This window comes from Anastrepha obliqua, chromosome 3 (genome assembly GCF_027943255.1).
Source record: "Anastrepha obliqua isolate idAnaObli1 chromosome 3, idAnaObli1_1.0, whole genome shotgun sequence".
Classification (NCBI taxonomy): Eukaryota; Metazoa; Arthropoda; class Insecta; order Diptera; family Tephritidae; genus Anastrepha; species Anastrepha obliqua.
In genome coordinates, this window is record NC_072894.1 from 33,171,602 (window position 1) to 33,186,739 (window position 15,138).

The 15,138-nt window shown below is 38.2% G+C and overlaps 1 protein-coding gene across 1 annotated transcript; it reads left to right on the forward strand.

The window, feature by feature from the left end:
* The first annotated feature begins 510 nt into the window (after window positions 1-510).
* On the forward strand, window positions 511-14,338 carry LOC129242556 (serine protease snake-like). The gene is made up of 8 exons (XM_054879253.1): window positions 511-603; window positions 676-894; window positions 1,026-1,108; window positions 4,783-4,895; window positions 4,983-5,135; window positions 5,504-5,601; window positions 11,807-11,967; window positions 14,071-14,338. The coding sequence occupies exons 1-8, from the start codon at window positions 555-557 to the stop codon at window positions 14,242-14,244; spliced, it is 1,050 nt and encodes a 349-aa protein (XP_054735228.1). The 5' UTR covers window positions 511-554; the 3' UTR covers window positions 14,245-14,338.
* The last annotated feature ends 800 nt before the right edge of the window (window positions 14,339-15,138 follow it).

The following is a 15,138-nucleotide window of genomic DNA, read 5'->3' on the forward strand; positions in this document are numbered from 1 at the left end:
ATCCTGACGGAGAGTGGCAACAGCCATAATCTAACCTAAACCACATAAGATCAAATAAGTCCCAAGAAAGATTAAACGCGTTAGCAAGCTTATCTATCGAGAACGAGTCGATACTCAAGTTGACTTGGCCAAAAACACCGAAAAATTTGCTCAATTCTAAGCAAGCCGAGTAAACTTCTTGTAAATTGAATTTTGAAATTTTGATTAAAATAAAAATTAAATATTCGTAATTTCGCCTATTTTTGCAATACATTGATTATGCTATAAGAAAAAGAAACCAAGATGGTAAACATTATTATCAAAGGGCGCCTCGCTTTCGGGCGTCATTGCTTCTAAAGTCAGGCCTACGTGCTACCACTTACGCGTGGCATATCTTGAGGTCTCATATAACAACAATATTACGCACATTCTTATCTGTATTGCCAACAGGTAATGATGGTAGGGAAGTAGGAATTGTTGCATTTACTTTGCATATGAAATCAGAACGAGTTTAGTGGTGCCTGCGAGCGGTTCGACACAGCATAGCGCTTAAGAAAAAACGCCACCCCAGCAAGATGAACAAAATACTTTATTTTTGTGCAAAGCTTATTTTGCTAATTTGTGGTAAGCTTAACATACTTTTTTTTAAATATAAAATAGACTTTACTAAATATTTGTCTTTGCTTATTTCATTAGTAATTTATATGCCCGACAAAGCCATGGGCTGCTACGAAGACCAACTTTGTTTAACGCCGCGAAACCGGCTTGGCAGCTACGTAACACGAGCCACTTATCTGACATTGACAGGGCCATTGCAAAAACTATGTTTGGGTGTATGTAATTACAACAAAACAATGCGGCTGATATGTTGCGCCTCGAAAGATGTGCCCGCAAATAAGAGAATATCGCAAATTCGTGAGTGAAATGCAATAAATACTGATTCTATGTGTACATATGTGTATATGTATATGTATATATATATATACTTTATATATTTGAATACAAATACATAATAGTAATTATTGAAATTAATCATTTCATGTCAGAATGTGAGCGAGATCACCTGGAATATAGTTCTATACTCGTAGTGCACGGTACTGAGGCGGAGGAAAATGAATTTCCATTTATGGTGAGTAACTTTACGCTTTATAGAGTTGTTTGTGTATGAGCATGATTCAATTATTAACGATTTTCTCACGTGTGACATTAGAGTTTTTGCCAAAGTGCCAAAAATTAAATCCCTTTCGGTAAAAATGTTAGCAGAATTTTTTTTTTTTACTTAATCAAAAACAAAATGTGAATGGGCTAAGAAATAAACTTAAGTTAATATTTGAATGTAAATAACATATTAACTTAAAATGTTAAGAATAAAAATTTATTTCATACATGTATTGGGTTGGGGAATAAGTTCATAACGTTTTACCGAAAACTTTTATTTAAACAAAAAACGATAATTATATCAATAAGTTAATCGACTAAATACTTCCCTTTACTGTTCACAACCTCTTTCCAACCCTCGACCAATTTGTTGATGCCGTTTCGCCAAAAATCGCCTGGTCTGGTGTCAAAGAAGTTGTTGAGCCAGTTTTTAAGAACTCTTTGTTATCGAAAGTAACGCAATTCATATGGTTTGACAGGGAGTAGAAAAGATAGTGATCGGTCGGTGCAAGGTCCGGAGAATACGTCGGATGCTGAATGGCCTCCCACTCGAGCTCTTGGACCGCGGCTTTGACGACTTGTGCAACATGGAACCTGACGTTGTCGTGAAAAAGTATGGTTGGACTATGTCGATCAGGTCTTTTCAATCGAGTAGCCTCGTTCACGCGGTATAGGTAGGTAATGTAAAGCTCCTTGTTGACCGTGTCATTCTTTTCGAGCATTTCCCAGTGCACCATGCCCTCCCAGTCTCACCAAACACATATCATGAATCTTCTTTGTATGATAGATAATCCGGCTTGACTCTCGGTTTTGCCGTCACTCGTGAAGCCACCCACTCCTTTCTTTGCTTCATATTGATGCATAGGCACCATTTCTCGATACAAAAAGCGCTGGCATTGAGCTCGTATTATTTTTTTTATATAAAAACGTGCCTTCTACATATTTCATCATTATTATATTTTTTATAATAAGTAGTTTACAAGTATAACGAAAGCTAAGAGCCGCCGAATTTAAGGAAAATTGCCGAAATAGGGAAAGAGCAATATTTTGACTCTACAGAACAGAAAGAAAAATTCAGTTACGCTGCCATCAAATACTTTTCGAAAAACGGGCATAGAAGTTATGAAAAGGATTAGTTCAAGCCGGCGTACGATAGTTTCAATTCTTCTGAGGCCTAGAGGCGGCAACTCATAAAAAACTTTGGTACCAAAATTACCAAGAGTACCGTGCGCCAAAGACTTCAAGACACACTATAACCCGCCACATTACCACTACTGGCTACATGAATACCTCAAATCACCTGCGGCATTACATTGAGCACGAAGATGGGACGCTACTTGATTGGCAAAATTAAATTTTCGCGGACAACTAAAAATATTATTATTATTTTTCCTTCAGTCTACTGAGTCTACATCTACGTTTTTTTATACTTTTACTTACATAAATACATCCACCTTAGGGCGGGTAAATTTTTATGTAGCAATTTTTTTTTGTTTTTGACATCGGTCATAGCAGATACGAATCCTACATAAAATTATACGAAAAAAAGTTCACTGAAGCACAGCTCTAAAGTCAATTTTGGAATCCTGTACTTGTGCTTACATAATAAAGCTATTCATTTTTTTGCAATATTTGCACTATTTTTCATGCTGCATTTTTAATAAAAAAAAATATAGCTCCCTGTATAACCAAACTCCTATAAATAAAAGTTTTAAACTTTGTACAAGATTAGCAAGAATTTAAAATATTTAAAAAAATTATCAAAAAAAATTGTAAATATGATTTATTTATTACATATGAAAATAAAAATAAAATTTTCAAAAAATAACAAAAAAATGTATTGTATTTTTAACGGTCAGTGTCATCTTGCGGTTCTTTAAACAAAAATAGAGATAAAAAATGAATTATTCGTACCGAAAAGTACTCAGGTACAAGCTTGGGTTCAAAAATAACCTGCCGCTATGCAATTGGCGAATGCCCTTAAAAAAGTAAAGGCTTAAAAAAGTAAGCAAGCGAGCTACGATATTTACTAAAGCTGCCACGCGGAGATCCCGCTAATTCGGATGTGAATTCCTGGTCCTTGGGAAGCTTCAAGAAAAAGTATCGAGTTTCACAGCCGTGAGCGAAAGGCTTGCCACGATCCGTATCAAGAGACTAACTTTTGAATACTGGGGACGCCTTCTCTGCCCACTCGAGGACATCTACGACCAGTATCCGGCCCACGACGTGAAAATCATGCTCGGGTATATCAATGCAACAGTCGGTCAGCTCAGCGATGATCGCGGTATCATTAATTGAAGGCGACGAGATGGATATTCTCCCAACTGGCTGTGATGAGATCCGTGTCGCTATTTAGCGACTGAAGAAAAACAAAATAGCTGGATCAGATGGACTTCCAGCAGAACTCTTCAAGGCAGGCGGCGATGAGCTGATTGGGTGCTGCCATCAGCTTATGAGTAAAATATGGGTAGGAGAGAGCATGCCCACTGATGGGAATCTCAGTGCCCTTTGTCCTGTATTTCAGAAAGACGACCCTACTACATGTGCCAACTACCGGGGAATCAGTCTTATCTCGTATAAAAGTCTGACGAGAGTAGTGCCAAAAAGGCTAAAATTAAAAAACTTTTAGAGCTAGTAAGTCCACCCTCCATTTGTGGAACAACATCAAGACGCACACCACAAATAGGAGGAGGAGCTCTGCCAAACACCCAAAAAGGGTGCACGCGCCAATTATATATATATATATATATATATATAAGTCCACCATCGACCAGATTCTGGAAAAACTCACGAAAAAGATAACATCATAAGCCATCATCTCATTGCCGATTATAAGGCTGTTTTCGATAATCCGATATGGGATCGAATATGTCTGTGTTCGGTATACCGGCAAAACTAATTCGACTTTGCAAAATTACATTGCGCAACAAGCTCTGTCCAGGATAGGGCTTTTCCGAACCTATCAATACCGAGCAAGGTTTCAGACAAGGTGATCCGCTATCGCACGACCTCTTCAACTTGCTAATAGGTATGTAGGAAGTCTCAGTAAGCAAATTTGTTACAGAGACTTCCCTCGCCCGACAAAACTAACACTTACCCATGCTACTATACGGCGCTGAAGCATGGGTTGTGTCGCAGACTGATGCAGCTTGGAGCGGCTTTCTTCAAGAGAAAGACACTTCGGAAAATTTTCAGTCTTCGTACTGGCGATAACTACTACCGCCGAATGAGTCACAAGCTGTATGAGCCATGTGGACATAATAAAGCCCATCAATATTCAGCGCTCAGATGGCAAGTTAGAGGACAACGGCGTAAGGGATAACCATGCCTCCGATGGAAGGATCAAGTCGAAGGAACCCTTGTTGTTGTTGTTGTAGCAGCATAAACATTCCTCATATATATGGTATATGAGGAATGCTGCTGAAGTGACTGTCCTTGGCCGGATATAAATCCGGGTCGTTCCGGTAACGACTGTCGCGGGAACAAACTTCAGTCGCTTGGTATAAAAATTGGAGAAGGCTACGCTCTAATTGGCTTTTTTACTTATAATTTTATGAACAATAGAATTCGAATATGCTAAGAACGATGTCGAAAAAGGATTAAACCGCCTTAATAAGCATTATGATTTTTGTTTTTTTTTTCAAGGCCGCTATAGGTTGGCGCACAGGTGACAGCAATGGGATATCATACAAATGTGGTGGCTCTTTAATCAGTCGTAGATATTTGCTAACTGCCGCACATTGCCTTTACCATTCAAAGTACGTAAGAAGACTAAATTATTTTATGGATGAAAATCTAATTTTTTCAATTTATTAAAACACAAACTTTCATTTGCTTCATTTCAGTGAACTGCCTGTTGTCGTGCGCCCGGGCGGTTTTGATCTGAACGATACCAAAGCGAAAGAAATTGCAATCGACCAAATTCATGTATATCCCGGCTATGAATACCCCGCAATATACAACGACATTGCAGTTATACGCTTGATCGAAGGATATTTGTAAGTTCCTTAGCTCTTTAAATCTTTATAGTTTGTTAAATATATTCGTATAGTGGCAAATATGAATTTTCAGACAAGTACTTAAAGACTATTAAAAATAAACATTTTTAAATCAAAGAAAAGTTTGGTGTTATGTCAAAAAAATAGTTACTAGCCAAGAAGCAATCGAAAAGGTAGAACAAATCCTGTCCTACCTGCTGAGTTTCGGTGAAGTGGGAAGGTTTATTTGACTCAGGATGCGTCAAAACGACCAGCTCAAAGGAACATCTTTGTCCGGGTCATACATCATCTCGTATCCAATATATTCAAAACAAATGTCCAAATTTTACCTTTTTAGATCCGCTAAGAATTCTTTCAATTCATTTCAGTCCCGAAAGTCATGGCAACAATGGGCCAGCATGTGTTTGGGCGCAACCGTGGAATGCAGCAAATGTTACCGCCATAGGTTATGGGAACACACAATTTGGTGAGTTCAAAAAGAAAAACCTCTAAAGACGTAAAATTCAAACTGTTGAAATAAAAACGAAGTAAAAATAGTGTAAATTCATTATTAAAAAAAGTTTTTTCTGGAAATCAATTCGATTTTGTTATAAATTGAACAAAAATAACCGTAAAGAAGCAGCCAAGAAAAGCTTCATCGTTTGGTTTTTCAAGCCGAGTCGGAATGCATAACAGGTCTGATTATTAAGAAGTGAGCATTAACAGGGCTCTAAACCAGAAAATATTTTAGGAATATTATCACAACTTTAGGAAAACAAAACATTCTCATACGTATTTATAGCATACAAATGACGGCACCAATGTGCTTAGACCGGTAAAGAGTAACTCGAAATGTTTGCAAGAACCTTCAAAGATCTATTTTGCAGCGCAGCGTGGTAGATTATGGGGCGATCTGTGAAATTAAGCAAAAAACTTACTGAGGGCACTAACCGGGCGCTAATCTATTAGGAATATGAAGGCAGAATCCACACTCAGAATTTCAAAACATGGGCATGGATTTTTGGAAGCCCACGTCTTCAATCATCTGGACAGTTTAAGCACAATCTACAGGGCCCGGCACACGAAGTGTGTTCAATTAAAAAGGTCATACATTTAGTTAGGAAAACTAATTTTATTCAATTCAAAGAAAAAAATGTAAGAAAATAATACAAATTTATGAATCAATTTACTTTTGTTCGATATCACCACCTTTTGCCTTGACTATGGCCTCGAAATGGTCCAGAAATGAATCGCAAACTGCCCAAACGTGACTTGCAGGTATTTTGGCCCACTCGCGAACAATGGCTTTTTTGAGCTCCTCGACACTGGCGAATCTTTGAGTTCGGACCTTGCTCTCTAAAATGGCCTAAAGAGAATAATCCATCGGATTTGCGTCTGGTGAATTTAAGAGCTAATGTGTGGACGTAATGAAGTTTGGAACCATGTTTTTTAGTCATTCTTGGTTCACTCGAGCTGTGTAAGACGGTGCCGAGACCTGTTAAAACGCCATGGTCTGCCACCAAAATGTTTGTCTGCCCACGGTTTCACAGCAGCCTTCAGAATACTTTCCCGATAATACTTCGCATTTACCTTGACGCCAGGCTCGATGAAAACGATTGCAGAGCGCTCATCTGCAGTTACAGCGGCCCAAACCGTTACCTGTGGCGGATGCTGCCTCTTGGCGGCCAATTGATGACTAAAATTCTCGTATGAACGATCGGTCAAATAAACCCTATCGTTTTGGAAGTTTTTGGCGAATTGCTCAATTTGAAAAATTGTTTCGTCAGAAAACACAATGTTCGGAAATTGACCGCTTTCGGCCAATCGAAACAACTCCTTTACTCTCTCAAGTCTGACTTGTTGCTGCTTTGGTGTGAGATCATGCGCCTTTTGGATCTTGTAAGGCTTCACTTTGAGATCATTTTTCAGTATGCGGCGAATGCTAGGGTGAGATATTTTCAGTTTTTTCGTCGTGGATTTCGCTCCAGTCACTTCTTCAGTTTTTAGCCATTTCACGTGACGTTGCAGGCCTTTGATGACCACCTTCATGACGTTTCGCGAAGCTACCAGTATCATTGTAACGAGTGATGGTGCGATAAACCAAAATTTTATTTTCTTTAAGGTGCTCGAGCTCACGAACAATCGCTGGTGTTGATTTTCCAGCCAAATATAATGCAATCGCACTATTACGTTTGAAATCCATTACTGATTCTCTTTTTTCGCGTTTACTCTCGGCAAAATACTTCCGCGCGCTTGTAAACAATACTCTGGACTGCCATTTAGCCAACTAACAGCCACGGGCATCAGCTGCAGGAAGTTGGTTACATTTCGAGTGCCGGGCCCTGTACTAGTGTGTTTGAGATTGCAACAGTTGCTGATGCTCAGCTGATAATCTGGAACAGTAGTACAGGAAATATATATACAGAGCGTTATATTAGAGAGTTGGGGAATATCGATGATGATGATGAGATAAATGTATTCTACACCACAAAAAAAAAAACTAAACCAGGCCAAACCAAATTTAGGGCTAACAAACTGTCTTCCATTTTTGAAAACCGGTCAGGGATACAGGCAGGTTATTCTAAAATAATAATTTTTTCTCGCTGCCAAAAACTCTTTTGCTGCTTTAAAAGTATGAACAGCTGCGTTGTCATGCTACAAAATCCACTCCTCATCGAAGCTATCATCAAAAAAAAATAATAGGTACTTCATTTTCATTTTTTTCACTTTCATTTTTAATACGTGGCACTAGTCTTTTTGGGTGGATATGTAACATATAGGTGTTTTCCCTTTGACACCAATGGCTGCCCAAACCATAGCAAAACCCCCAAGAGATATCGGCATCTGCTAGTTCGCGCAGCATCGTCCCTTTCCTTCTCCTCTGCTCCCTTGCGGGTTCCAGTCCACTGCCATTCTCATGATGCGATCTGGTGGTTTTCTCAATGTGTGACCTATCTCTCGCCACTTTCTGTGTTTGATTTGCCTAAGGATGGGTTCCTCGTTCGTTAATCTCCACAGTGCGTCATTACTGATGGTGTTTGGCCAGAATATACTGCAGATGATGCGGAGGCATTTGTTGATGAAGGATTGTAGCCTCTGTGTGATGATGTCAGAGATCAGCCATGCTTCGTTTCCGTACAACAATACGGACTTCACGCATGAGCCGAATATTCGTAGTTTAGTGCGCCCCCTCCGAAATAACGAGGCATTATCTTTTTTACCTGTTTATCATGACAAAACATTTGGAAAGCATCTGATTCGTGCAGATTGATTTATTTTTTTTTTTGATCGGAAGAAAATACTTTTTTCCATTAATCGTGTGGTTAACTTAGGTTTAGGTAGTCGTTTTACATATTCTACTATAGACTAGAATCCGCTTGCGTGTTACACCCGACGGGTCGTAACTTCCAAATTAAGAGTGTGTTTAATTTCAGCGGGGCTATGTGAATAAATTATTTATTTATAGCTAAACGTTGGAGATTCTCGAGCATCTCTAGCGTTGAGTTTTGATTTTCTACTACTTCTCTTGGCACACCCGTACTTTATAGTTATAGTTACCAAAGCTTAATCTGCGATGCCACGACCATAAACCAAGCTCACCCCTTCTTCGAAAAAATCATTCATAGTATCTGTATTCATTTTTTTCTGTGCAGTTCTGACCTCTTTTGTTAAATTTAATGAACGCCGCTCCTGTCTGTTCACTCGATATCCATCGTACGTGACTGCGAAAGTCTTGCATTCTGAGTACGAATAAGTAATGAGAGTTTAGGAGTTAAACGCCAGACCGTTGAATTAAAAGATTCATTTGCGTTTTGGGTAAAACCGCCAACAGAACGCCCAAGCAAAACATCCTGTGACAAATCCCCATCTATTGGCAATATGGTTTTTTGCACAAAAATCATATCATTGGCACCACAAATCAATATTTTAAAATAAACTATTTAAATAAAATTAAATGGGTTGGTGCGTGACTACCATTCGGAATTCACAGAGAGAACGTCGGTTTGAATCTCGGTGAAAACACCAAAATGAAGAAAAACATTTTTCTAATAACGGTCGACCCTCGGCAGGCAATGGCAAACCTTCGAGTGTATTTCTGCCATGAAAAAGCTCCTCATAAAAATATATGCCGTTCGGAGTCGGCTGGAAATTGTAGGTCCCTCATTTTTTTGGAACAACATCAAGACGCACACCACAAATAGGAGGAAGAGCTCGGCCAAACACCCAAAAAGAGTGTACGCGCCAATTATATATATATATATTAGGGTGGTCCAAAAAAAATGTGTATGCTGCCGCCCCCCAAAATAGTAAAGAATGAAAAATAAAAAGACCCGTATTTTTTTTTTTTAATCAGACCATATTTAATGGTGCCGCCGGGGCTTTGAAATATCCCATGTATTTTGCATGGGAAAAAAATACTTTTTCGTAGATTTCATGTAAAAACCTGGAAAATGAATATATTTTAACCGGATACCTCAGTTTCTCTTCATAATTGGTCAGGGAATAACAACCAATTATGAAATAATTAATTTTTTTTGTATTAACTATTTTCATAAAAGTAATATAAAATATTGTTTTTCGATTTTTTCTTAGATTTTAGTTTTATGGGGGCTTTTTGGGGTTCTATAAAAAATAGTTAATACAAAAAAATTAATTATTTCATAATTGGTTGTTATTCCCTGACCAATTATGAAGAGAAACTGAGGTATCCGGTTAAAATATATTCATTTTCCAGGTTTTTATATGAAATCTACGAAAAAGTATTTTTTTCCCATGCAAAATACATGGGATATTTCAAAGCCCCGGCGGCACCATTAAATATGGTCTGATTAAAAAAAAAAATACGGGTCTTTTTATTTTTCATTCTTTACCATTATGGGGGGCGGCAGCATAAAAATTTTAATATAAATTTTTTCCCATGCATTTTTGGACCACCCTTATATATATTTAAATAGAGTTAAAGTCAAAGTATACAAATATATTTTTGTTTTAATAAATAAATGTAAAGAAAACCAATGCAGAACTAATAAGAAGTATTCTTGAATCTTACCTGCTTTACATGAATAATCCTCAATGAACTTTTCCAGTCAATACAATCGAGTTTTGATTGGAGCCTGGCTTTGTTCGGGAAAAAAGTAAGCTTAAGCATAAGTAGACATCAGCTATTGCTCCTTGCAGTATTACAAAGTAAAGTCCGAAACAAACAAGATTGGCGTCATAAAAATGTTTTCACATATTGGTACATCCCTAGCTGACTTCCAGTGAAAGCTTGTTGGCATTCGGTTCAGTGGAAGCGAAGTTATTGCGTCTAAAGTGTCAATATGTTTGTGTCATGAGTTTCGAAGGAAGTGTTTGGTTTTAAAAGAGAACCATTTCAATTGATGAAAAAAGTTTATATTTTGTGCCAAAGTTCATGAGTAGTTTACACGTTTCGGAGATGGTTGTGAGGACATAAATGAAAATGAATCAGTAATCACAGAAAACTCCATCGAAACTGTTCGTAAATTTAACAAAAAATGGACTGAAATCATCGATGAAATTCATGGAATCGAAGTTAGGCTTACGAAAGGTCTGTGCACGTTTAATTCTGATGACCAACAATTGCTCAGATTTTCACATTCGAAAGACCTCATTAAAGAGACGAGAAAATACGAAAATTTTCTTTACAACATTGTAACTGGTGCTTAAACGATGTGTTTCCAACATGAACCTGAAACTGGGCGTCAAAGTAGCGAATGGAAGGCCCTAGTCGAGCCACCAACCAAAAAATTGCGTTTGGATAAGTCAAAAATCAAATTGACGCTCATTTGTTTTTACGATTCCAAGGGAATTGTCCACAAGGAATTCGTGCCAAGGGGCCAAATCGTCAAGGCAGTTTTCTCTCTTCGCCCTTAATACCGCGAAGGAGGAAACTGGCGCTTATTGCTTGATAATGCACCATCTTATCGATTCACTCGTGTGACTGATTTTTTGACTAGAAATCGCATTTTAACCATCAATAACTCACCGTATTCGCCTGATATGGCTCCCTGTGGCTTCTACCTATTCGGAAAATTGCATTTGGCCATGAAAGGAAAACGTTTTGCGTCCGTGGAGGCCATCCAAAAAGGGTTTTACCGACATCCTGAAGGACATTCCGCGCAATGACTTGAAAGGCCCTTAGATCGCGGAAAACAGTGTATCGAGGCCAGAATATTTTTAATGAATAAACAGGAAGTTATCACAAAAAAGCTCCTGTCGTTTATATTTTAGTTCAGTCTTGCTTATTTTGGACTTCACCTTGTAGAACAAAATACAACCCAAAAGTCGCTGTAGAAACTGGTAAATGAATTTAAAATAAGTATTCTTCCAATCAAAAACGTTTCCTTTATTATAGAACCGGTAAGCTTCCTTTTTTTTAAGTCAATCGCAAATGCAATTTTTAAAATGAGTACCATTTCCAAAAGAAATTGATTAGTAAACCACATTTTAATTTAAAGTTCGTTGTTGGTTTTTTTCTTTTTTTTCAATACCATTTCATTTATTTACCATTTCGTTTTTTCATTGAAAAGACGCTTGGTTCTTCTTATTCAACAGTCTTCACAGCATTGCATCTAACAAAAATTTATTGCCAATTAAGTTAATTAATAATTGGAATTTCTTTATGACTTCAATTAAGTAAGTAAGTACTTACCTCTTTTTCATGTTCTTAGCTGGTTTATCATCATCGACTCTAATGAAGGCTAACCTCACAATTCTGCCTAATCAGCAGTGTGCGCAATATTATGAACAAGACGCGGATACCCTTTCCCATGGCATTATTTATTCGCAGATGTGTGCAAACGACCCGGTGGGATTACGCGATACTTGTCAGGTAATGTGAAATTCGGAAAAATATATGTACAGTGAACCAAAAAGAAACTGGGACGCTAATATTCAAAAAGTTCAAATTTATATAAATAAAGAAATTATTTACAGATTTTTGAGAAATCATTTGCGTTGAATATATTTAATTTTAAACTATTCAAAATGCATAATTGTTCTTTTAATAAAAACTGTAAAACTGTAAAATGTGGGACACCCTAATTTTTTTAACACTCTGCGTGAAGTAAGCTCTGCGTATTGCATTATTTTTTCATAACAGACCTGGAAAAGTTAGATTTATTCCTCACATTTCACCATTAGCGTTGGAACTTTTAAGCATGAAGATAAATAGGCAAACATCGAGTGATTTACAATAACTTATAATGAAATATAATTCCGAAGAGAAATATGTGCGTAAAATAGCGAAAAATTCTTCTTCTTCTTAACTGCCGCGATAATCGCTTACGCGATTTTGGCCGAGTTTAACAACGCGCACCAGTCGTTTCTTTCTCGTGCTAACCGGCGCTAGTTGGACACACGAATTGAAGCCAAGTCCTTCTCCACTTGATCTTTCCAACGCAGAGGAGGTCTTCCTCTTCTTCTGCTACCACCAGCTGGTACCGCATCAAATACTTTCAGAGCCGGAGCCTTTGTATCCATTCGGACGACATGACCCAGCCAATGTAGCCGATGGATCTTTATTCGCTGCGCTATGTCTATGTCGTCGTAAAGCTCTTACAGCTTATCGTTCCATCGCCTGCGATATTCGCCGTTGCCAACGTGCAAAAGTCCAAAAATCTTGCTCAGAATCTTTCTCTCAAACACTCCAAGCGTCTCTTCATCGGATGTTGTCATCGTTCAAGCTTCTGCGCCATCCGTTAGGACGTGCATGAGGAAAACTTTGTAGAGTGTTAGTTTTATTCGTCGGGAGAGGACTTTACTGCTCAGTTGCCTACTTAGTCCAGAGCAGCACTTGTTGGCAAGACAGATTCTACGTTGAATTTCAAGGCTGACATTGTTATCGATGTTAATGCTGGTTCCTAAATAGACTAAGTCCTTTACAACCTCGAAATCTTAGCTGTCAACAGTGACGATACGCAAGTGCGCCGACTGTTTGTTTGATGGCAGGCGGTACTTCGTTTTGTCCTCGTCCACCACCAGACCCATTCGCTTTGCCTCTTTATCCAGTTTGGAGAAGGCAGAACTAACAGCGTTTCGCATAGCAAACTCTGCAGAGCGTACACTCCTAGAAAAAAAGCTCCTTCTTTCAAGAATTAATGCGAGTAAAAGACTGAACTATGCTAAAGAATACATTAGCAAGCCGAATGAGTTTTCGAAATTCTACTTGAGTCGGATGGCCTCACTGTTGTCTGGAGAACAAAAGGTACAACGCACAATCCGTCTAATGTGATTGATACTGTGGAACATGTAGAAATATTGAAAGATATTTTCTTCCCAATAGTGTCGAAAAATTACAGTTACCAGCAACGTTTTCCTTCATGCACGACAACGACCCAAAGCATATGTTAATGCGATGATTGTAAGGGAATGGTTGTTTTATAATGTAAAAGAAGTATTGTCCTATCCTTCTCAGATCTCAGCTCTCAATCCCATTGACCACTTGTGGGCCCATTGAAAGAGATGGGCCATAATCAGCAAATTATTTGTAATTCCTAAAATAAATTCTATAAAATCAGCAATTGAAGAGATGTGGGATATTCCAAGATATGCAACTACAGGAGGAGTCTACATAAGCAGTAATTAACGCATAAAATATTAGATCGCCAATTTCCCTTTATTTTCATTACTGTCCCACTTTATGTTTGGGTTGTAAAATTAAGTTATTGTTTTGTTTACAGGAAAACTTTCAAATAACTTAAATATTTTATTATTTTAATTTTCATAATAAAATACTGAATTGAATACCTTTATATTGGCTTTTGCTTTTTGTCAATTGATTAGACCGTTCTGAAGATATAAGGGATTAAAGTCAGGACAAGCAAGTGTCCCAGTTAATTTTGGTTCACAGCGTCGTTTCCATTTATAAGTTAGATTTTTGTAAATTTGTTTTGAAACACTGTACAAGTAAAACACATTTTAAAAACTATCGCAGGGTGACTCTGGCGGTCCGATTATTATGTATCGCAATATTGGTGAAGACTATTATGAAGTGCCATATATAGTTGGCATAACATCGTTCGGCATTGGCTGTGGCACTGGAGCACCAGGAATTTACACGCGCGTTACCAGCTACATCGACTGGATTGAAAAAATTGTCTTCTATTAATGAATCGAACTAAATGTGCGAAAACGAAAACAAATGGATTTGAGAGTTTTGAAGTACTACTGCTTACCTAAACATAGAAACAAGCAAAGCAATAAAGCACAAAGTCTAAGTATTTCTATTGATTACAACATTTTTTCGTTTTTATTTGCAATAACTTGGCTTTAGTACTGGGAAAGGTTCATTAAATTTAAAATTTCGCTTCCAAACTTTTTGTCAGCCACCTCCATACTAGTGTGATGTCACCGCAGCTGGAGCCGGCGCATATGGTCCCAATGGGATATGAGCATCAAAGGTCAAATGTTATATAAACTGCGACAAACGTCTGCGCGTGCGCCTTTGCACAACTGTGTCACCCAACCGGCCGCCTTGCGTCGGTGTGGGCAGCATAATTTTTGCTCTGGGTGCTAATCACAGTTGAATTATAAAATTACTATTGAATCGGTGAGTGAAATGCAATCCAAAATGGTGTGTTGTAACGGTTACACTGTTATACATATATGTTTACATATGTGCATATGTATGTGTGCTGACGTATGTGACGTCCCATGACCGCCTGCTTGGGACACGAGTCACTTTTGATAAGGTGCACCCTGGCGCCGCCATACGCAAACACTTTCGATGCTGTTGCAGTCATCATTCGACTGATTAACATAATCGTGATTTCTGTATAATCACGCCGCAACTATAAAGTTAAGTAAAGTAATGCATAGTGAACGTTGAAAGCGAAATTCACATACACGCACAAACACATGTGGACTTGGTGGCAGGAGGAGCCACATAGAAAATGACTTGCTGGCCGCAGTCGCCTGCCACGAATGGTTACATATGGGCTGAAAAGTCCCGGGACTAACACACAGATGGCACTCCTCCATTCACCTCTTTTTTAGTTAGTAC